A 24,252-nucleotide genomic window follows, 5' to 3' on the forward strand; every position below is an offset into this window, starting at 1 on the left:
GTATATCTACATATACACATACATTTAAATGCTGTTACATTTTGTATTAAAGGTAGATAGTAATGTCTTAGATATATGTTATGCTTTCTATAGACCAGACCTCTGTTTTTTCTAATAATCATAAATGGAATTATCTTGCTTTTCTCTGTAATTAGGGACTCAAATATATCAAATTAGTCTTTCTCTTTACTGCTATGGCAGTAGTATCAAGAAGTACTTTCCATTATGTGCCTTTCTGTATATCCAGGTTTTTTAAAAGTATAGTATCCCAATTTAAGAAAAAATACTTTCTTCTCCCCTCCTTTCCAAAAATATGTTTGACATATATGTATATACAAATGATACATTAGGGGTACTTATCTCCATTACATAATAATTTTCATCCAGGGTTATTTTCATTCCTGGTTATAGTTAAGATGTGATTGATTAGCACACCAAGAAACATGATCTATGTTCACTAAAGTATACTTTTACTTTCAATTAAACATTTAAAAAGAAGAGAAATGTAGGTATCTGATAAGCCTGTTGTTAATCTGTTGTATTATTTCAACCACCTGTCCTCAAACATTAATGTGTACATTCAATTTTTCATTGATTGAATATAGAACAACTTCAAATACCCTGAATTGCTGGGAGTAGGACCAAATATTTAAAAGCCCCTTCCCCAGTCATCATTCCTGCTTCAGATTTGATCACTATTTCTATTGATCTCTTAAACCAAAAGTGGCTTCCAACTAGGAACCAAAGTGATGACAAAGGGTAAAAACAGCAGGGAGAAAGGGCCCTGGGCTGGCCTAAGGCTCCACCTTTGTGGTATTACCTTTGCTTACATTTTCCACCCTAGACCAAAATTATATAGTAAGTCAATGGTACTCATCAAGAGATAATTTGAGCCAATATTGACATGAAGACATAGTTATTTTATGTTTTTTTATAACAATTTTAGGAACTTTCCTGGAATTTTTGGAAATCAACAACAACATTATTTGGATGTCATCAAACGGATGTTGGTTCAGTGTATGCAAGACCAGGAACATCCAGCGGTAATAAAAATTCATATATCTTTAAAATTTGGCAAACATACACACACACACACACATCCAGCAGTAATAAAAATTTAGCAAATGTATACATATAAATATAATATAGTATTTTCATTTCCAAATAAACCAGCAACTAAGATTCATTAGTAAAATAGAGTAAAAGGGAAGCTTACACAACAGAATCCTGTTTTGGAGAATTTGAATTTACAGCACAAAAGAATGTTATTTTTCCTGATCCACACTGTTTTGACTCTTTGCAGATCAGGACATTATCTGCAAGAGCTGCAGCTGCATTTGTGCTTGCAAATGAGCATAATGTTGCATTACTCAAACACTTTGCTGACTTGTTACCTGGAATCTTACAGGTAAGAAAAAATGTAGCCCTTAAGGATACTACTGTCTACTTTTTTTTTGTTTTAATTATACAGCTCTGTTTCTTATAAAATGTGTCTTGTGGAGTTTTAAATATTCCAAGTTTAGGATATAGTCAGGGTGCTTTTATTTCTACAGAATGAAAGGATATATATGTATATATAATACACACATATAGATATATGTATTGTTATGTATATAAACATTATATAGACAGATCTTAATTAAATGTAATTGTTAGTTCTAAGTTGCTTTTTTTTGGACCAGTATTCAAAAAGATATGGTAATCATTGCATAGAAGCATAAAGCTTTTTAAACCTGAGCCATATTATTTCCATACCTTTTTATACTTTTTTCCCAGTGTCTAACTTATCACTGAAGTGACTAAATATCAAAGTCCACATTGAACTTAGTTAAGTTGTATGAGCTCTGTCCTCTTTGGTAGATGCGGACATACATACATATATATACACATAAACAAAAATATACAGCATTCACAACTTATGGAGGTGTCCCCACTTCACCTAGTGGATTCTATAAATTGGGATAACCAAGAGGCTCATGAAATAATAAACTGGGGCCTTAAGAGAGATAGATAATAAATTAGTAATGTACAAGAACAATCTTAAACATTTTGCTCAAAGATTTTTTGCTAGCTTCATTTTTTGGGATAATAGTGATTTAATTCAGTTGAACTAGTTCATTGGATAGAAAATTTACATTAAAGATACCAAGTAGTTGATAAATATTTAAATTGACTAAAAAGTGCTTTCTTTATACTTAACTGCCTCCTTTATTATCATTCCACTATCACTATTTATGAAGTATGGTTGTGGGGAGGTGAGGGAGGCAAAGTGGAAGTATAAGAAATTTTAAATTTCTTTGTCTATTAGATTGTCATAGCCAGAAAACATCATATAGTAGCCAACCTGTTTGTGCTTTCCATAGTTGGGACTTTTTAAGAATATCAGGGTCACAAATTTATTTTTATACATATACTTATTGGAAAATTGACACATTCATGGTGATCCACATTGTGAAATTTGATACATTATTCATGGGTCATCAACATTGTGAAATAACTTTTTGTCCTTCATAGAATTAACTAGGCTAATTCTTAAATTTTGTTATCTATACCAAGACACTTATATGCAGATTCTTTCAAGTGTAATAGAACTTGTCTGAATTTTTGAGGACATAGTATTTAAGAATCTCATGTCATCTCTACATGACAACTAAATATTATAGTAGGATTTTGTGCAGCTAGTTAACAAACTCTTTTAAACAGAATGTGATATGACGATCACCTCCACAGATGAAACAAACAAGAATCACTTGGTTATTGATTCAGAAATAATGCCAAGTATGAACCAGATGTGCACACTATTTGTAGAGTGCCCAAAATTATCATCGCCTTTTTAAAAAGGTACAAATATGAGAATATACTACAAAAAATTGCCAGAAATTCAACTTGAAACTCAAATGAATTCTTGAGGTAACACTTAAGGCTCAAAAATAAGGAACATCATACGTATACTGACCTTGTTTATTATCATTTCCTATAAAAGTAAGATTTCACTTTAAGGATTTGTCCAGAACAAACCATGCACTAGCTAATACTTAGCTTCAAAGCCAGTTACCACCATGTTTCCTTGCCAAGGGGAAAGACATGGAAGCCAAAAGTAACATCGGTTTGGAGAGTTGAAACTGGAAATCCCCCCTGCCTGATAGAGGGGGAAAAAGATTTACTGCTAAAATTATTGGCAACAGAGTTTAGCAGAAAATATTTTCGTTTACCATATAACATCCTTCCAATTTAAGGTAAAGTGCCCAAAAACAAGTACTAAAGGATAATTACTATAGATTAATGTTATCTTTATAGTTTACATTTAAAGTTAAACTGAGTTTACATAATTTTTTTTTTACAAAGTATTAAATGTAAACTGATTAAATGCTTTTAAATTTTTTTCCCCCAAAGTGGGTAATAGTTGAGTTGTTCTGCAAATAAAAGTGTACAGTGTACTGTGTTGACTAAGTCATTGAAGTTCTGTTAATAAAGTGGAATGACTAAAATCATTGTCACCTTTTATGTTTGAAATACAATGCTGATAATCCTGGTTGAAATCTACTCTTGGGATGTCAAATTGGTAAAGTATATATAGGAATACATGTGGGTATGGACAAGATAGATTATAACACTTGAAAGAATCTACATATTAGTGTCTTGGTGTAGGATTGATAACGAAATTTAAGAATTAACCTAGTTAATTCTATGAAAGACAAAAAGTTATTTTACAATGTTAATAACCATGAATAATGTATCAAATTTCACAATGTGGATCACCATGAATATTGTATCAATTTTCCAATAAGTATATGTATAAAAATAAATTTAAATTTGTGATCCCTGATATTCTTAAAAAGTCCCAACTATAGAAAGTACAATATATGGACAAGAATAAAGTATGCCACAAATGACAGTTAAATTGACCATGAGAGGTAACACTGGTAATGATTTAAAATTTTTTTTTTTTTTTTTTTTTTTATTTGACCCTTGTTCCATGTTCTTCAAAGAGTACCAGAGTTGGAGACTGGAAAGACTTTGTTTTATATCTTGTTTCAAGTACCAAATGTAAGACTATGAACAAGACAGTTAACCTCTCTGAACCTTAGTTATTAACTCATCTATGAAAATCCTCTCTAGGGATTTTTGAGAAGTCTTTGCTTATGCAGAGCACTTGTATATATCTCAAAAGCCACTATATATAAATGTCAGCTATTAAAGGAGGCAGCTTAAAAAGGTCTTAGGAATAAGCATAAATGTAGTAAAATATGACTGTTATTTAATTGCATAGCATCTAACTAAAAGGTTTCAGATTTTAGAGCAGATATCTAAATTGGTGTTTAAATAATTGCTGCCTTTGATTAGAATTGTACAAAAAAATGTCTCTGCCCAGAAAAAAAATTAATCATTTTGAAGATTTAATGTATGGAGGGGAATTTAATGGACAGAACTCATAAAAGTTACTGGATATTTTTAATTAGAAGTGTCATAGCAAGCCTAAAACTAGACAAATCTGGGCTTTTTTAAAATAAGGGAATGTATAACATATATTCTATGTATCTTCTGACAACTTCAGACATCATTGTGGAGTCTTCATATCTTCATATAATAAAAGTGTTAATCTATAACAAATCAATCAGAACTTTAATAGGTATTAGAGACTTATAGACATTTTCAAATTCTATTTAAGCCATTTCAGATTCTTTAATTTTTTACAAAATGTTTCCTTTTAATTCCTTTCTTATGAGTTTAACAAATATAATTTTTCTGTTATTAAATAGTACAGTATATATTTTTTTTAAGTTTATTTCTTTGGACACAGGATCATAGATTTGGAAGAAGAGATCTTACTGGTACTTTAGACCAGTTCCCTCCTTTTACAGATAAGGAAGACAAAAAACAGAAAGATTTACTGGCCTGCCTAACAACTCACAAGATGCAGTAGAATTTATATTCGAACCTATGTCTTAAGACTGCAAACCCAGCATTCTTTACATTACAGTGTCTCAACATATATATTTCCCATTATGAAAGCACAAACAAAAAGCACAGATGTCAAAAGCAAGTTAGAAGATATTCCAGAGTGTGTATTTTGGTCACTGGAAGCAATTAGGATTTTTTTTTTTTGCTGCTTATTAGTGTGTAGGACATTATTCTAAAACACCAGTTACTTTTTTTTTTTTTTAATAGCCTTTTATTTACAGGATATATGCATGGTTAACTTTACAGTATTAACAATTGCCAAACCTCTTGTTCCATTTTTTCACCTCTTACCCTCCACCCCCTCCCCCAGATGGCAGGATGATCAGTATATGTTAAGTACATTAAAATATAAATTAGATACACAATAAGTATACATGACCAAAACGTTATTTTGCTGTACAAAAAGAATCAGACTCTGAAATATTGTACAAATTAGCTTGTGAAAGAAATCAAAAATGCATGTGGGCATAAATATAGGGATTGGGAATTCAATGTAATGGTTTTTAGTCATCTCCCAGAGTTCTTTTTCTGGGCATAGCTGGTTCAGTTCATTACTGCTCCATTGGAAATGATTTGGTTGATCTCGTTGCTGAGGATGGCCTGGTCCATCAGAACTGGTCATCATATAGTATTGTTGAAAAACACCAGTTACTTTATGAATAATTGTGTGACTAAACTAAAAATACCGGTCATAGTAATGTTTATATCCATTTATCTGACATGGATGTTTTGAGAAAAAAGGTATTGTATAAATAAGTTTTTCTCCATTCCATCTCTCATAGGCTGTAAATGACTCTTGTTACCAGAATGATGACTCAGTCCTAAAATCCCTTGTTGAGATTGCAGATACTGTTCCAAAGTACTTACGTCCCCACTTAGAAGCTACTCTACAGCTGAGTCTAAAGGTAAACTTTCACTGTAAGAACATTTTTTCCTAAATTTTTTTTTACTTGTAAATGTACTTAGATCTTCTTGTTTTATAGTTATGTGCAGACACTAACCTCAATAATATGCAACGTCAACTTGCCCTTGAAGTAATAGTGACCCTGTCTGAGACTGCTGCTGCTATGCTGAGAAAACATACAAATATTGTTGCACAGGCTAGTAAGTAAAAAGTCTTTTTTGTAAACTACTTTGGTTTGAATTGTACTAACTGAGAAAAAGTTGATTTTGTTGAATAATATCTCCACTTTAACACTATTTAGAAGATTGGTCAGTTTTATATTACATGTCTCACTGAATTAGAAATAGGAGCTCATTTTATTATCAATCTTAGAGAATCACTTGAATGAAAAGATTAGTTAAATTTTATTTGGGAAAGCAGACAGATTTGTTGGCATTCCCTTCCCTATTACCATTTCCTGCCCTAACCAGAATAAATAGATATAACTTTTACCTTTTTTAAGACTCATATCTAAATAGGAACTATCTCTTTCCCCCCAATAATATCCCTGGCAAATGATTGTCCAGTCTTAAAGTAATTTTTTGAACACACCAAGGCGTAGTTCATTCTACTTTTGGACAGCAACATACCTACTATAAACCTTAATTAAAACAAATCTAAATTTGTAAACAATTAGCAAATTCACTTGCTCTCGTTACTAGTGCCACTTTCCAAAGTCAGAAAATAGTTTCATGCTTTTTCACATAAGAAACTTTTTTAATTACTAGAAGAAAACTATCATATCCCCTTTCCCTTCTCAAAGTTATATACTACTCTGGTGCTTCAACTTTGTCTTCAGTCCCCTCATCCTCCTTAGGACCTTCAATTTATCGATAGCCTTCCTAAAATGTGCTATATAGAAATGGATTCAGTTTGATAGATGGTCTCATTAGAGAGTACTGTTGGACTGCTTTTATTAAATTCAGACTAAGAGTCTGTTTAAGTCTGTTCTCCTTTTACTTGCCATATTACATAGGTAAGATCATTGAGTTTGCAGTCCTAGGACTTTGACAGGAATATTTGTCTAGACTAGGAGTGCTTCATCTCATTTTATGTTTGTATTACATGTTTTGATGGTTTTATTTTAATACAATCTAGCTACATTTTAATACAATTATTTTTATGTGACCATTCTGTATATTCTATTTTATGCATATTTGTTGGAATATAACCAGAAATTAATAAAACTTTTGTTAACCCTAATTTGAATAATCCATCTTTTTTTAGAAATATATTCCTTTCTAAAGGCCCTCTCTTTGTTTTCTCTAAATTTCTAAAAGGTCACTGATAGCAGCTATTCAGTCACTTTCTATTCCCTGGGGTATAAATCCTCAGGACTTAAGAGTAACCAGATCCTTCCAGTTCTCCCATTCCTACTTTGATACTAAGGAACTAACTGCTTTCTCTAAGGTTGTTTGACTATCGTGTATTTGTAGAATTTATAGAATGATTAACATTCTCACGCTGCTTTCTCCATGTCAAAAGACAAAATTTGAAGCCCTGGTAGCTAAAAATTGACTGCATATCCTTTCATTGATAGTTCTGTTTGAAGTGCTATATTATGCTCTGATAGAGAACATTGCTGACATTGAAGTCTTAAAACTACTGTGTTTTTCGCTAAATTATGAATATTTCTTGTTTACAGCTATACTTCCTTTTTCATTATTTGCATATATTGAGTATTATATTCATTTTCATAGCCAAAAAATTTTGTCCTTTTTTTTTTTTTTTAAATAAGAATAAAATGGAATTATCTATTTGACAAATTGCTTCATAGGCATCTCAATTTTATCACAGCAACTTTTGGCAGTAGTCTACCTATATTTTTTATATTACAGCTGGGGTTGCTAAAGAGATTAAGTGATTTAGACAAGTAAATATCATTCAAATACAAATCTCCACTGAATTCAAGTCTAAAAGGCCTTCCACTATGCCACATTCCAAACAGAATATTTGAATTTGATCACAGACTTTTTCCACACAATTTTTTCCTTTCTTGTATGTGTTGGGTGGAGAGGGAAAATCAAATTAAGAAAACTGTTCTCGTAGGTAAAAGTAATTGTTTTGTATTTAGTTCCTCAGATGTTAGCAATGATGGTAGACCTAGAAGAGGATGAAGACTGGGCAAATGCTGATGAGCTGGAAGATGATGATTTTGACAGGTAATTACTTAGAGATGCTCCCAAAGAACTCAAAACTGGGAGTGAAAGTTGTGAATTAGCTCTAATTCCAGCTCAACTTAATGGCTTCTGGTGTGATTGGGGGAAGGGGGGAATAAATGAGTAATTACATTTCATTAACCATGTTTTAGAATAATAGGCAAAAGGAGGAGTAGAATTTATTAATCTGATTTAAATTTAGAGTATTGGTTGATTACTCTCTGAATCGATATATTTTCTCCGGTTGAATTCTTTTTGTGTCCTATATTCTTTTACCCTTTATCTTCACTTGCTTTTGCTTGATTTTTACAGTCAAGCCACAGTCTATTTTTCCTTCTATAAGATTTGAATACCTTCAAAGTTTTTTTTATTAGATATTAAATACAGTTCTAAATCTTTGTTTTAATACTCTAGAAGGAAGTCAAGTCACAATATTAATAATCTTTTGAAATTATCAAAGAGTAGTTAGTGTATTTCCTAAGCACTGACAAATTTATGTATCTCAAATAATGTAAAGCCTTTTTTGATATTCTTTGCAAATTACAACTCCTAGAAATGCTGACCAGAAGTGTATCCTTAATTAATTAAAGTGTACATACTTGAAGATGGTGTTTGAGAATAAGCATTATTATTTAGCCTTGTGGGTAAAGATCTGGCTGCCTATCATTTTTTAACATTTTTGAATAAGCAGGAAAGGCCTGACACTTAAAGTTGTCTTAATGAGTAAGGAAATTTATTGGAAAGTCAGCTTTTGTTTCCCATCATATAATGAATGAATGTAATAAGAGACTACAGTAAACAAGTTAACATTTTTTTGAAGACGAATTTAGAGCTTAGTTTTACTAGTTCTTTTCCTATTGACTGTTTTGTTTGACTACATTCTTAAGGCCTTTTCCCCCTTATTTGCTAAAAGGAACCCCCTTTATTTGTCAAAATTTCATTTGTTAGCCAAGTTTAACAGTTTAAGTGAATACTCTTTCCTGCTGACTTTATACAGTTTGAGAGAAGATTTCTTGTAGTAAAATTCCCAGTAGATACTGAGCATTTTGATTAGGTGGAGATAAACCTAGTTACCCAGGTAAGATACAGAACTCAGAGCAAAACAAATTATTCATTCTCATGCAGTAGTAAATATATATGTATATGTTTGTATGTGTATATAATTAATATGTATTTTTTAGGAATTAGTGCTTTTTTTTAATTTGAGATTTATTGCTTGATGTACACAAAGCAGATAAATAAGAGATTAAAGAATGCAGGTGTTGTAGACTATAGAAAAGATAACTTCTGATATGAAATAAGGTTCACCTGCAGGAAAGGATTTTTTTTTTTCCCTCCTGAGGCAATTGAGGCTAAATGACTTGCCCCAGGGTCCCACAACTAGGAAGTGTGAGACCAGCTTTTGAACTCAGGTTCTTCTGACTTCAGGACTAGTGCTCCATCCACTGCATCGTCATCTAGCTGCCCCATATTTTGTTTATTTTAAAAGTAGTTAAAATTAGCTTACTTGGAGTAAAAAGAATTCAGTTTAGTTGAAAGAGTTGAAGTATAGTTTATCATTTTGATTTCATTGCAGTGGAGAGAATGAATGTCCTTTTTGATACTCATTAAATCTGGAATAGATCTTTAAAAAAAAACCCACAAATGTTTTAAATGTTGGTGGTTGTTGAAGTGGGGAAATTTATCTAAGGTCTTGAAAGACAATATCTGTTTTGCAAAGTATATATAGGCATGATTTTTCAGGGGGGTCGAGTAGGGAGAGAAGAAGAGAGAAAACTTTTAAAATGCTTACCAGTCACAAAAGTCCTACAATTAATTTAAAACTAAATAGGTGCCTTGTTTCAGTATCACCAGTAAAATCTTAAATTCACACTACTGCTGTCATGAACAAAATTTTTAAAGAGACAGTGCCAGAATTCTATTCTTAAAATTTTTAAGTTTAACAAGGTTTTACAAATAAATGTCACCCAAAAAGCACTATACTTGTTTTCTCTCAACTCCATATTCAAAAAACATCAGGCTAAAACTTTTAAATTTGCCAGCCTCTTAAAATTTTAGTGAAATGTTTGAACAAATAACTTTATTGATACATCGTATTTCTATGTTTAGCAATGCAGTTGCTGGTGAGAGTGCATTAGACAGAATGGCTTGTGGGCTTGGTGGAAAACTAGTTTTACCAATGATCAAGGAACACATCATGCAGATGCTTCAGAACCGTAAGCCATTTTTATGATATTTGTTAGATTTAATTTTTTTATCATTTTCTAGTAAACTTGTCTGTAGGCATTTAACCTACCAGTGTCTCTTTCACTAAGTTTAATCATACTTGTACACTAGGAAACTTTTATAATTTATGGCTTACTTTCAGGCAGACTATCCTGCACAACCATAAACTTTTGCATTTCCCTTTTCACTAGCTATTGATTTCAATCAATAATAACTGTGGTTTCTTTAACATCTTCATTCTTTTTATTTGCTAACTTAGTTTCTTAAGAGATGAAACATCTCTATAACTGATTTCATTAGGATTCCTAGTCTTTTATTTTCAGTTTTTACATTCTCCATTTGTTGAATGAATTCTCCATTGTTGTGTTACACATTCTATGCAACTAACCAAATGGATGAGGAGTCAAGCAGCTAAATTTGAAAAAGAAATTAAACTCGGCAAACATTGAATAAGTTGTTGTGTGTTTCAAATATTTAGATGCTAGCAGATCTCTGGGTGTTATCATAAAACAGCATGTGACCTCAACAAACCTTTAGTTTAATTAATCTCAAAAACTTTAATACTTTGTTAATCTTCTTATAGTGAGCAATTTTATATTGACAATTTTACTTTGATTCAGGGATGTTACATTAAAAAATTGCACATTAATCATGCATTGGATTGGAATGCAAGACTAATAACTGTGAAATAGATACTCTCAATTTTATACCTATGAAGAAATTTTATTGCATTTGCATAGTCACAAAAGATTAATTATAATAAGCAAAAATGAACATGCTTTATTAAAGATAAACTAAATTTGAAATTTATCACTTGTAACATTGACATTTGAACTCTTAAGAAATTTGGAAGGAAATTTTGTGGCATTTCTAAGTTGTAAAAATCAACAAGCTTATTATGGAAATTTCAGTTATCACTTTTATCCTTCAGAAACAACATGATGGTCCTATAACCATACTATATTTTTTTGGAGCTTGAGGTTATTTTCCTGAGTTTAGCACTATTTGTCCTTTTATTTTTCTTCTGTATACTCATCTACAAAAAAATCACATTATTTGCTTATTTTCAACCTTGTTAGGATGTATGTAATGATGAATGAAATGTCAATATTTTTATTTAGAGAGTGAATTCTTTAAAAGATTTGTATTTTATTAATGCTGATTTATTCTGTGTTCCTTCTGTCTAATCTTAAATTGAGAATTTAGTATGCGGCTGTGGGAAACATTTACTGTATGTAATAAAATGAAATTGCTTGTATATCTATATGTATCTACTTTTTTATTGAGTATTGATGAGGATTTGAATGTTAAATCTGCATTTTTGGTTTTTTAATACTTAAACCTCATCTATTTCACATTGTATAATATTTGATAATTAATTTGTTTTCTTTATTTGTAATGTTTTTCTGCAGCTGATTGGAAATACAGGCATGCTGGATTAATGGCTTTATCTGCCATTGGAGAGGGCTGTCACCAGCAAATGGAGGGAATTCTAAATGAAATAGTCAATTTTGTTTTGCTTTTTCTTCAAGATCCTGTAAGTGCCATTAAGAGTTTGGTTCTCTCTTTTTTATTTTATAATTAAATTGATTGTGCCTTTGATTACAGTATATTAACATATTTGCATTTGTAAAAATATATTTTCAGCATCCAAGAGTGCGGTATGCTGCCTGTAATGCAGTTGGGCAAATGGCAACAGACTTTGCACCTGGTTTCCAAAAGAAATTCCATGAGAAGGCAAGTAAGCTGTCAAACACAAGAGAAAAACAAAGAAAGTTGCAAAATGACCACTTCCTAAGAGTCTTTATTATTCTGTACAGGTGATTGCAGCTCTTTTACAAACTATGGAAGACCAAGGCAATCAGCGTGTCCAAGCACATGCTGCAGCAGCTCTTATTAATTTTACCGAAGATTGTCCCAAATCGCTTCTTATTCCATATTTAGACAATTTGGTGAAACATCTTCATTCCATAATGGTGATTAAACTTCAGGAGGTAGGTTAAACTAGAATTTGAGGTGAGTGGGGGCAGGGAGAAGGTGGGGGCAAGGGAGAAGGTGGGGCAGTGTGGTTTAACACTACTTTTGTTTAAATTATTTTTCTATTTGAGAAAATTTATGTATAAAGAACTGATTAGTTTAGCATCCATTTAGTATAGTTTTCTGGCAGAAGCAATAATTTAATTCATGTTGTGCCGTCATCAACTAGGTAATAGTATGATATTTTATAATGTATAGCTGAAAAATTATGTAGAATTAAAAAATGATAAAATTTATTTCTTTCCAGTAGACTGTAAAGCCAATGTTATATTTTGTGGGTGTGTTATATCAGTGGAAACAAAGATCTACAGTTTTTCCTTCCCTCATTGAGGTCTCAAAACTTGTTTCCTCATTTGTAAAATGGCAAATTAAACAAAATTATCCTTGATAATTTCTCTACTTCTTTGTGTCTTATCATAGCATCATCCATTACAGTTATGAGCACCTCCACCATTCCTTATGCCCACTCTTGGTAGTTACACAAAAGAATTAATAAGACATGAATGTCCAATGGTCAGGGAGCAAGGTATGGCATCAGATTGCTATCCCTGAGATTTCTGAGCCCAAGTGAATTTCTACATCCTGTCCCACTCTGGAACTTTTTAGCCAGTTCTACAGTGGACATAACTAGTCACTTCTTTCTTCATAGCATGTTTCACTTCATCTTGTTATATTCTTTAGTTCTGAACTCTAGTTGCCAAATGGTCCTGCAGCAGATGTGCTCAAGGGCCAGGAGAGATTATGTACTTAATGTCCTTCATAATGATCCTATTGAACTTTCCCTTTTTCCCCTTCCTACCTCTCAAGGTGCTACTTAATATATAAATTCTGAACGGATTTATGATTGGACATGATTATTCTAGTATTAAATCTATAATTGGATTTATAATTGGACATGATTGTTGTAGTATAGATTTATTAAAGAATTACTGTGCAGTAAAATAGGTTGGGCCAAATTCACCTGGAAAACCATAGTGAGCTGGATTTGCAAGGTGTTGCTTTTTAAAATAGCTCATATTCATATTGTACCTTACATTTTACAGTGTGTACTGTACTCAAAATAATGCTCTGAAGTAGTACTAAAATTATATTTTTACAGATGGGAAACTTGAGTCTCCAAGGAGGTAATATACAATTAGCATTCATTGGAACTAGGTTTTATTGCCTCATAAATTAGAAGTAGAAGTGACTTTAAAAGATCCTAAAATTCCCAAAGAATCTTGGACAGGTACAGGTCAGACCACATAAACTTGAAGGTCTCAATCTTAAATCCTATAATCTAATCTAGCCCTGCATTTTACATTTGAGAAATATTTTTTGACCAAGATGAAAGTGACTTGCTCAAAAGTCATAGATGTCTGTAGATCATCTGATTCCAAATCTCCTATTTTCCTCAATACTACATTGCTTGCTTGGTTAATATTTATTCTAGAGCCATTTTTGCATCTAAGCAGAAATAGGAACATAACACTTAGTCGGAGAGGTTCCAAAAACATCAGCAGCAGTGTTGTGTTTCAGCTATCATAAATAGGCAGAAAAATAGTTTAATGATTAAGATGTGGTGGAAGTAATTGATCTTGTTGTCCATACTGGATAAAAAGTAATACTGTTAATTGGAGAATTTGTTTAGAGCAAGTAATATTAAGTGAGAGTTATTGTTGAGGAGATGGTACCACATACAAGGTGTTGGGTTGGAGTGATACCAGATCTGTGGTCCATCAAGTGATTAAGATTTAAATTGAGTTCCAAAAATAACTTAAAGCAGTAGATTTGGATCAAGATGGGGGGCATCCAAAGTCTAAGGTAGTAAGAGTATATCTTGAAAGACCCATATCCAGCTCTTAAGCTCAGTGATGTTAAAGGCAGTGAAGTAGATAGCACAGAAGTAAAGAAGATTGAGGAATAATTTACAGGAAAAAAGTCTGTTTCTGAAGAGTGAAGCTCAATGACCCAAGAGTGACACTCAGACACAAAAACAAACCTGGCTTTTCCATCCTCTTGAACCAGGAGGGGGGTGGTAGTAGCATGTAGTCTCAAACTACAGGAGGAACAGATGAGAAAGCCTTGTAAAGAAGGAAGGTATTTCTACTTTAAAAGTAATAACACCTTGTCTAGTCTACTTTGTTACTATTGATTTACTCATATACACATTTTGTTCTTGGCCAGAAGAGAGAAGTAATCATTTAACAAAACAGCAGACTCTCTTTATAGGTTATTTGGAGATCAGTGTGCTAAATTTAATTAAGTTAAATGGAAGGTTTGTGTTTTAGAAGATAAATGAGATTTAGGAAGATCATGGTGGGTAAAGGCTTAGGAAGAGATTCCTGGTAGGAAGTATTAAACAGCATTTTGCAAGTGAATGGAAGAGATTAGGTAGGCAAAAGTACAAGACTTAATCTCAGTGTTACCCCATTAGAGAAATGGTAGAATGATTGTGACTATAGGTAGAGACACTCAAGCATACTCTTTCTTCCCCCCACCTCCAGATTAATGCTTGGAAAATTATTCCATTGAATGCTAAAATGATTTCACATGTATAATCTATATCAGATTGCTTGTTGTCATGGGAAGGGGAGGGAGAAAAATTTGGAGCTCTACATTTTGCAAAGATGAATGTTGAAAACTTTTTATGTGTAATTGAAAAAAAATACTATTAAGTAAAAAAATAAATAAAATATCTAATTGACCTTCTGATGGAGGGTTTGAGGGTAGGAGGAGGGAAGTTCCCGATTATTGAGAATAGTACCAGATTGAAATACTTAACAATACTTCACTTTTTTGCTTTTCTTTTTTTTCCTTAGTCACTTTTATTAAACAGTAGTGGCTTTTTTTTTTTTTTTTTTGATCTTTTAACTATTTTCTCTTTTAGATCCCCCACCTCCTGATAACAAAAAATATAAAAAGGGGGGGGAGAGGGGAAGAGCTCAGCAAAACTAATCAATCAACACAGGGGAAAAGGGTTATATGCAGTGTTTACATACTTATAATACCCTACTTCTACAAATAAGGTGGGGGAAGGTGCCTTATCATATTTTTTTTTTTTTTTAATAGCTTCCAGTTTTTTGATTGTTTTGCTGATCTCTCCTTTAAATGGTTATAATCTGTATATTATTTTCACTGTTCAACTTTATTTTGTATCGCCTCATAAAATGTATCTAATCTTTTCTGTGTCTATAATATTTGTTACTTTCTTCAGCACAGTAATTTTCCATTAAATTCATGTATCTCAAATTATCTTTTTTGGAGATTAAATATTTTTTTCTATGTGTTTTTCTCTTCCAAGCTGATTCAGAAAGGCACCAAATTGGTTTTGGAACAAGTTGTGACTTCTATTGCGTCAGTTGCAGATACAGCAGAAGAAAAATTTGTCCCATATTATGATTTGTTTATGCCATCTCTAAAACACATAGTTGAAAATGCTGTTCAGAAAGAACTTAGACTTCTGAGAGGAAAAACTATTGAATGCATTAGTCTTATTGGTCTTGCTGTTGGGAAGGAAAAGGTAAGAACTGAAATATTTCGCATTTACTATTTATAACTTGGTAATTTAAAATTATACTTTGATAGTAGAGAAATATGTTCATTATTTATAAGATTATTTTGTTCCTTTTAAATCAATTTTTCATTTATCTCATATTAGTCACCCTTTTTATAAAAACACAAATAATCTAGAACTATGAAATAATTTAAAAGAATGACACATTTATACCTCCTCTTATCCAAAAAACAATAATAGCCTTATGAGTCTTGTTTATACGCAAAAGTTCTTCAGAAAAATATTTGTCAGTCATCACAATGTACTGTTTTCTTTTAGCTTGAAATTTTGTTTCTAATATTATAATAATCTTTGTATTCTTAGAGATGTAGCACTTGATATTCAAGAAGATTCATAAATGATAAATATGTTTGTGTTTTATCCCTGTATCAAAAGACTTTTCCCTGAACTCATTGCCAACTCTTCTGACTTATTTACACTTTTATTAAAGGTTCAAGAGAACTTGGGGGGGGGGGGGGGGTTGTAGGCTACAAGTGATTCAGCTGCTATGTGATTTTACCCAGCTGTATAGATTAGCTAAGAACCCAATTACCATTTAAAATTGAGTTCCAAACATCTGACTTTAAAACAGTGTATAGTCTGTAAGATCCATGAAAGAAAGCATTATATATAAAAGGTTCAGTTACTATTAAATACAGAATACGATTCTTAAATTTTATTGCATTCTGGAATTTTTTTGTATCTTAATTCAAATTGTGAGGCATCTGCAACCCCAGTTGTTGGCACAGTTTTTCAGAGTTAACCATGAAATGTTACGTGAGCAAGTACTTTCCTGTTTCTAATTTGCTTCGCTAATGTTTTGCAATTTCATCTTTGAAAATATTTTGTTTCTAGTTCATGCAAGATGCATCAGATGTGATGCAACTATTGCTGAAGACACAGACAGACTTTAGTGAATTGGAAGATGATGACCCACAGGTAAACTACAATATTAGTGCAATATGTTTGCCCAATTGGGTAAATCTTTTATGTAATATTTATCCATTGTTGGGACTAATTGGGTAAATCTTTTAGATTTAACATTTTCTAATATCACTGAAAACAAAAAGTTTTGCTATCTTAAAGGAATTACAACTCAATGAAAATAATGGCTTCAAGTTAAGATTTTTGTAAGATTTATTTTATATATAGGAGTTTTTGAAGCAGATGATAGAAGATAAATCGGTCAATCGAGAAATTGTAATAAAAGGGTTTATAGATAATGTCTATAATCCATTAGCCAATCAGCAGTCATCATAATAATTGAAAGTGTTTGTTTTGAACATCAATGACATAGCATTTTCGAAGTTTGAATTCATTTGATTAATATTCAGGTTGTTAGTATCTCAATTGTTGCTACCTTTAATTAGGCCTCCAGAGTAATTAGTGGCTCAAGAAATTGAATTATCAAATTGTCTTTATTTGACAGTCTTGTGATAGATATAAGAAATTTTATAATATATATATATATATATATATATATATATATATGTATCATAAAATCCTCTAAATACATATTCATAATGTCCTGTTCCACATAGGACTCAACCTACATGTCTGAATGTAAAAAATTGAGGCATCACTAAGTACTGATTTTACTGGGGTTTTAGTGGGATAGTGAAGTTTGCACATTTCAACTCATAGGTAACCTTGCACAAAATCATTAAGCTGTTGTTTTTTCTTCTGTGAGTGGGCATGGAAGGCCTATCCTACCTATCTTGCAGGGCAATCCAATTTGTATAATGTAATTCAATTTAAAAAGTATATCATCTGAATATCTGCCCACTTTATATAAATATCATATGTTCAGCTATTACTATTTCATCATACTTAGTGACAAGTCAGTCCATGGTTGGAGAATACAGAAGGTTCATTTTAGGATTATTTTTTATATAGCATTAGTGATAGTCAAAATATTTTGGGTTGTTATTTTTTAAACACTCATTCTCCCTCCTTATATCCAGTTAGTTACTAAATCTTGTTATTTCTACCATAATCTCTTATAGCTGTTCTATTCTCATTACTCAGCCCTCCACCATCTTAATTAAGGCCCTTCTCATCTCTTTTCTATTGCATTGATCTTCCTCTCTCATTATATTCTTTAAGCACAGATTTTGACTGTTTTCACTTCCTTGTTTAATAAACTCCACTGTCATCCTGTTGCCTTTGGGACCAAATGATAAGCTCTTTCATTAGATTTTTATAGGCCCTTACAAGTTATCTCCAACTTTTCTATCTCATTGCCCTTTCAATAGTGCAGTCTAGCCATATTTGGTTCTCTGCGTATTCATAAGCGCCATTGTCATGCCTTTATACCATTTCTTCCTTGTGCCTAAAATATTTTCCTTTCTCTCCATGTCCTCACAGAGTTGCTCATTTTCTTTGACTCATTTTTTGTGTCAACTGTAATACAAAGCTGTCTCCCTTCACTGAGCAGTTCATCTTTATTTTCTTATATTTGTTATATGCTGTCTCCCTTGAGCAAATAGAACTCCTTTTCATGAAGGAGGAACTATTTCATTTTTTTCTTTGTGTTCCCAAGAACTTAGTTCTCTGCCTGGCATATAGTTGACACTTAATAAATGCTGATTGATTAGTTATTTAGAATATCATCTTTGTAATGATCATTAATATTTAGCTAAACACATACTTAAGTCAAATTGTTGGAAGATTCAATTCTCTTTCAACCCCTTAGATATCTTACATGATCTCAGCCTGGGCTAGAATGTGCAAGATCTTGGGGAAAGAATTTCAGCAGTACCTTCCTGTGGTTATGGGTCCTTTAATGAAGACGGCATCAATTAAACCTGAAGTGGCTCTTTTAGACAGTAAGTATCCTTATGTATTATATTTGGGGTAAATTGTCTCTTTGTTAATATGCTTTTGTTCTAATCACTTCTCTCCTCTTTAATAGCACAAGACATGGAGAATATGAGTGATGATGATGGCTGGGAATTTGTGAATCTTGGAGACCAGCAGAGTTTTGGAATTAAAACAGCAGGCCTTGAAGAAAAATCAACTGCTTGCCAGATGTTGGTAAGAGATAGGAACCCTTATAATTTTTATATATATATATATAGACCTCCTTATAATTTTACTTCATAGATGCTGTTAATATTATTTTGAGAAGAGTTTATAGGATAGTGTGTCTTCTGGAACAATAGTGTCAAGCTCATTGCTCATAGGCATATGTGCTACATTCATAAGTGTGGCCCAAAGCAAATTAAATTGTAATTAGGAAATTACATTTCCAAAAAAATGCAGTAAAAGATAAATAATATTAATTTTATATTTTCCAAGCCAATATACAGCCTGCAGAAATCTCTTTATCTTTGGATTTGACACCACCAATCTAGAATAAAGGAAATATTAACATTGCATACATATCACATGCATTTTTTGATAGTTTTAGTCTTAGAAACTTAACTTTTCTTAAAATTAGACTATTCTCCCCATGTCTTATTTAAATGATGGTGGTTGGGCTGTGCCATTTATCTCTTTGCTCTATCACCATTCCCACCCTTAGACTAAGAGACTCAGATTCCTTCCCAATTTTTCAATTGCTCAACCTCCATCAGTCTCAGATGACAGAGGTGATCATACCCTAGATCTTCCTTATCTTCAAGTGTTTCACTGCCTTCCTTAAAAGCTCTGACATCCCCTATCTGACCTTAACTTTATTTTACCTTCCTACACCTGTTTTTTTTTTTTGTCTTCATTGAGACTTCTATCTTCTGTGCTCCTTAGGACTTTCTTGGACCTTTCATCTACTTTGTCTTCTGCTCATAGATTCCTTGACTTTCTTGTCCTTTGCTGCCCTTCTCTTGCTAAATCTTAGGCCTAGGATCACTTCCACAATCTTATTTGTCTGCTTTGTCTCACATAATATTTGGCATGTTACAAATTCATGCTATCCAACTTGAACCAGGCCCTTCACTGACTTTTCAATCCTTTGTCCATTCAGAAGCAATTTTAAACTTTCTAGGAGGCTGGGCCTGGACCTGAAGTTGGGAAGATCTGATTTCAAATCCAATCTCAGACACTTAGTAACTTGGTGATCCTGGGCAAATTGCTACATACCCCTATGCCTCGTTTTCCTAAATTATAAAATGATTATAGTTATAGCACTTTCTATCACTCAGGAGTTTTTTGAGGGTCAAATGAGACAACTATTTGTAAAATGTTTTGCAAATCCTAAGTGTAGCACTATATAAATGCTAGCTGTTATACTGTATACTATAGTATATAATAGAAAGATATAGTAGCTATATAGTTATAGTAGTACCATATAAATGCTTTCCTCAAGCCTTTCTCATTTCTCTCCCACTTCCCCTGTCAGCTATATTGGGGAAAGAAAAAAAAAGAGTTCATTCCATTTCTCATTTTCCATCGACTATATTTTTCCTTTTTTTTATCCAGCCTTGGAGAAAGGAGTGATGCTTTTTCCTTGTCACTTCTACATGAACATGCACCCAAATTCTTCAGCAGAGTATATCTTCAGACATCTCCCCCTTTCCTATTAGTTTCTTCTCTTACCCTCAAACATTCCCAAGTGACATTCATCTTTCAAACTACAATCCTTTATCTCTCATCTCTCTTTATCAGCCAAGTTCCTTGAACATGTTTTATTTACCCTTTCATTCTCTATCCCTTCTGTACTTGGGCTTTGGGGTTTTTGCTACATCCAGCTTTTGACCTCATAGTTTAGCTAAAAAATTCTTTTCCAAAGTTATCAGTGGTCTCTTAACCACCATATATGATGGTCTTTTCTCAGTCTGTCTGCTACACTAGAGACTATTGAATCCATTCCTCCTGGATATTCTTAGCGCTCTAGTTTGTCCTCATATTACTCTCTTCATTATCAGCATCACATCCAGTAGCTGTGGGTTTTCTTCTGGGATCTTTGTTAAATTCTTCAGCTTCCGTGGATTTAACTAGCATCTCTATGCCAATGAATCTCAATTCTGTGTTTCTAACTCAAAGTTTTCCCTTGAGCTTCAGTTCTAAATCATCACTGATGTATTGGACTGGAGATATTTTAAACTGAGCTCTCATTATCTTCTTTTCTAAAACCTTTACTTCCTTCTAAGCTTTGCTATTGCTCTTGAAGGTGCCACCATATTTATTGTTTCCTAGATTTGTAACTACAGGGTTTTCTCCTATTTCCTAACCTTATATCTCAACCAATTCCATTGACTTCTTTTAAGCTTTTAAGCCTTTATAGAACCTGGCCTCAGCTTGTCCTTTTCAGCACCATTGGACAACAATCACCCTTCATATTCAGTGATTATGAACTGGCTTTTCTGCTCCTCTCATGATGGTGTTCATGCCTTTGTACTATATGTATGTGTGTCTGTGCCTAAATGCACTTCCTCCTTACTTCTGCTTTAGAGTTTCTCTCTTCATTTAGGATGCAATTCAAACAACTTCATGAAGCCTTTTCTGATCTTTCCCAAAGTGCTACTTTGTATTTATTCATATTTGCCATATATATATTTCATATATTCTTAATGTCTCCAAAGAAGGTAAGCTTATCATGATCAGGGATGTCCCTAACACAGTACCTAACAATCCAGTAGGTTCTTCATATTTGATAGTTTATTATTTCATAGTAAAGCAGCTTTAAAAGCAAATTAAGTTTTCTTCAAAATTATTATAAGCCATTATTAAATGTTTGAGTTTCTTTTTTAGTTTGTTTTTAGTGAAACTTGTAAATTGTATTTGTAAAGCGCTTTTGCCTGTAAGAGGTAAAAAATGAAAGCAGTGATTATTTTATAAAGGAGGAGATGGAGGATGAGAAGTCAGTGGTATTTCCCATTTCCAGAGCTGATATCTTAGAGGACACTTACAGCAATCCTAGGTCCTCTTTTGTCTAAGATCAGTATTCTTAACAGTTTGTAATTATACCTTTTTTTAGAGTTGACTATCGTGGGAAATTAAACAGTATTCATAATCTTAATTTTTTCATCTTAAAGAGTTAAATCTCGGAAAAGTAGGAAGACATTTTTATCAAAATTAAGAAAACTTAGGAAGGTACATTTTGCCTCCAAATTTTGGTAGTGAATATAATTCTTTTAACTTCCAAAGTGTTTCAGTTTTTAAAATTCCTTTTGTATGTTTATCACTTGGTGTAGGTCTCAATCTAAAAACTTCATTTTCTGTTGGAATTGTTATTATATCAATACTGAAGCGCAGAGCATTAATATTGACATTTCATTGTTTGTGTTTCAGGTTTGCTATGCAAAGGAATTAAAGGAAGGATTTGTGGAGTATACTGAGCAAGTTGTAAAGCTGATGGTTCCCTTGTTGAAATTCTATTTTCATGATGATATCCTGTGCCTTTTAAACACACAATTTACTTCCGGTTATGGGAAATCAATTTTCTTATAATTAAGGATAGCCCATTTAAGGTGGTAAAGTACTTTAGTAGAAGTTATGAATAAGACCTCAACAATTCATTGACATGTTTTTTATTTGAAAAAACAAACTTCATGGAGCTTGCAGTTACTATTCCCTGGTTACTGTAGATTCTGTGAATTATATTTCCATAGGGACTTTGAGAATTCATTTTTGTGTGAGTATAATTGTGAAATAATTCAGTTTTTACTTTAACCTATTTCTCAAATTGCAGATTCACAAAGAATTGAACAAGCATTGAAGATAATGAATCATATATTTAGCTTTAAGGAGTAATCATTTATTTTGAATATCTACTTTTTATTTTATTTTTTTTTTTTAGCTTTTTAGATAAGGATTCCCACACTGTTATAACTTGAATATAGAAAGTCCCAGGAACCAAGGCAAAGAAAGTTCACTGGTTTCTATTCACATTTGGACCAATTATTTGAAAATTGAGTTAGTTCTGGTATATCATAGAATTGGGCAGTTGAACCCCTACCAATATTTTACTTCAAATGAATAACAAACATTTAGGGGCATGTTCTTGTGGTCTAAAAATATTATCTTGGGATACTTATGTTAATTGCAGCAAATTTATGTTTAATTTAGTTAAATGAATTTGAAAATCATTTTAGAGGTTAATTTTATTCTGTAAAACAAAAGCCTATGTCAGATAAGCTTTAGGCTATATTTTATTTTATAGTCTAGCTTGTCCTAGTTACCTTGATATCATTTGGACATGTTTGCTTGGAAATGCCAGTGTGTCTGCTTTTGGCAGTAGTACTTTGCACACTGATTGATGAGAACTAAAATTGTCTTCCATTATAGATTTGTAAGCTTTTGATTTCATTAAAGCTTATTCTCCCATATTATGTGCTGTAGCTCATACCATAAATAAAAGTGGTCAAGAAGCAAGGGAAAGGATAATGTAGCTATTTGGAAGACTGTTTTGTCCTTATTCTCTTTCCTTAACAATGAAACGTGTCCGAGTGGCGGCTGCAGAATCCATGCCCCTTCTCCTGGAATGTGCAAGAGTCCGTGGTCCTGAATACCTCACCCAGATGTGGCACTTCATGTGTGATGCCCTCATCAAGGCTATTGGAACAGAGCCAGATTCTGATGTCCTGTCAGAGATCATGCATTCTTTTGCAAAGGTGAATTTTTAAAAAAATTCTTGTTGGAATAAGTTTGAATTAATTATGTTTTCTTGAAATTTAAAAAAAAAAGATTTTATATCTATTCTAGAACAAAGGTTTGAGTTGAGCTGTAGTTTGGTTGAGATATTCATCTTTTTCATTGTCAAATTTAAGCAATCTAAGGTTTTTTTGGTTTGTTTAATGACCAAATCTTTGTGAGACTGTCTACTAATAATGTAGACTTTGTGGGTTAAGGGAGGTTCATACTTGTAGTTTATCCTGCAAAATATTTTTGTCTCAAGCCATTTCATAGTAATTGTCAAACAAAAGAATTCCACAACAGAGTAAACGGATGCATAAATACATATGCCATATGCCCTTTTGTTTCTAGTGAATTAAAGGATTCCAGGTCAGATTTTTTATTATATTAACATTTTGTAACACAACAAAGACCTTTTTTTTTTTTTTTTTTTCTTTTTTCCAAGTGCAGACCAATTTCAAGCATAATCAATGGTCATTAATTCTGGGATCTCATTTTGCATCTGCTTTTGTTCTTCCATCTTCATATCTAGTAGAAAAATAACAGCCTTCTTTAACTCACTTAGAAATAAATGCTGTGTGCTCCTCCTCCCCCCCCTTTTTTAATAACATTTTCTTTTTAAATTTTGAATTCCAAAATTCTTGTTTAGAAGAAGACAGGTGATATGATTTCAGCTATAAATATGAAGCTATACTAAATATCTCTAACCATGTTGCAAAAAAGCACTCACAGGCAAAAACAAGAAACATGCTTCAATCTGCACTCAATTCATTATATCTCTCTGTAAATAATATTTTTCATCATGGATCCTCTGG

At 32.3% G+C, this 24,252-nt stretch overlaps 1 protein-coding gene across 7 annotated transcripts in view; it reads left to right on the forward strand.

Annotated features, from left to right (window-relative positions):
• Window positions 1-24,252, forward strand: part of IPO5 (importin 5) — a 115,225-nt gene that overhangs the window by 79,758 nt on the left and 11,215 nt on the right. For all 7 annotated transcript variants that reach the window (XM_031958576.1, XM_031958580.1, XM_031958574.1 and 4 more), the window contains 15 exons: window positions 947-1,043; window positions 1,304-1,408; window positions 5,745-5,867; window positions 5,946-6,066; window positions 7,980-8,067; window positions 10,174-10,280; window positions 11,703-11,827; window positions 11,938-12,027; window positions 12,111-12,284; window positions 15,611-15,829; window positions 16,718-16,801; window positions 18,558-18,690; window positions 18,777-18,898; window positions 22,094-22,190; window positions 23,243-23,415. In XM_031958576.1, coding sequence (XP_031814436.1) covers window positions 947-1,043; window positions 1,304-1,408; window positions 5,745-5,867; window positions 5,946-6,066; window positions 7,980-8,067; window positions 10,174-10,280; window positions 11,703-11,827; window positions 11,938-12,027; window positions 12,111-12,284; window positions 15,611-15,829; window positions 16,718-16,801; window positions 18,558-18,690; window positions 18,777-18,898; window positions 22,094-22,190; window positions 23,243-23,415 — 1,858 coding nt within the window. The remainder of the gene's footprint in view (window positions 1-946; window positions 1,044-1,303; window positions 1,409-5,744; window positions 5,868-5,945; window positions 6,067-7,979; window positions 8,068-10,173; window positions 10,281-11,702; window positions 11,828-11,937; window positions 12,028-12,110; window positions 12,285-15,610; window positions 15,830-16,717; window positions 16,802-18,557; window positions 18,691-18,776; window positions 18,899-22,093; window positions 22,191-23,242; window positions 23,416-24,252) is intronic.

This window comes from Sarcophilus harrisii, chromosome 3 (genome assembly GCF_902635505.1).
Source record: "Sarcophilus harrisii chromosome 3, mSarHar1.11, whole genome shotgun sequence".
NCBI lineage: Eukaryota > Metazoa > Chordata > Mammalia > Dasyuromorphia > Dasyuridae > Sarcophilus > Sarcophilus harrisii.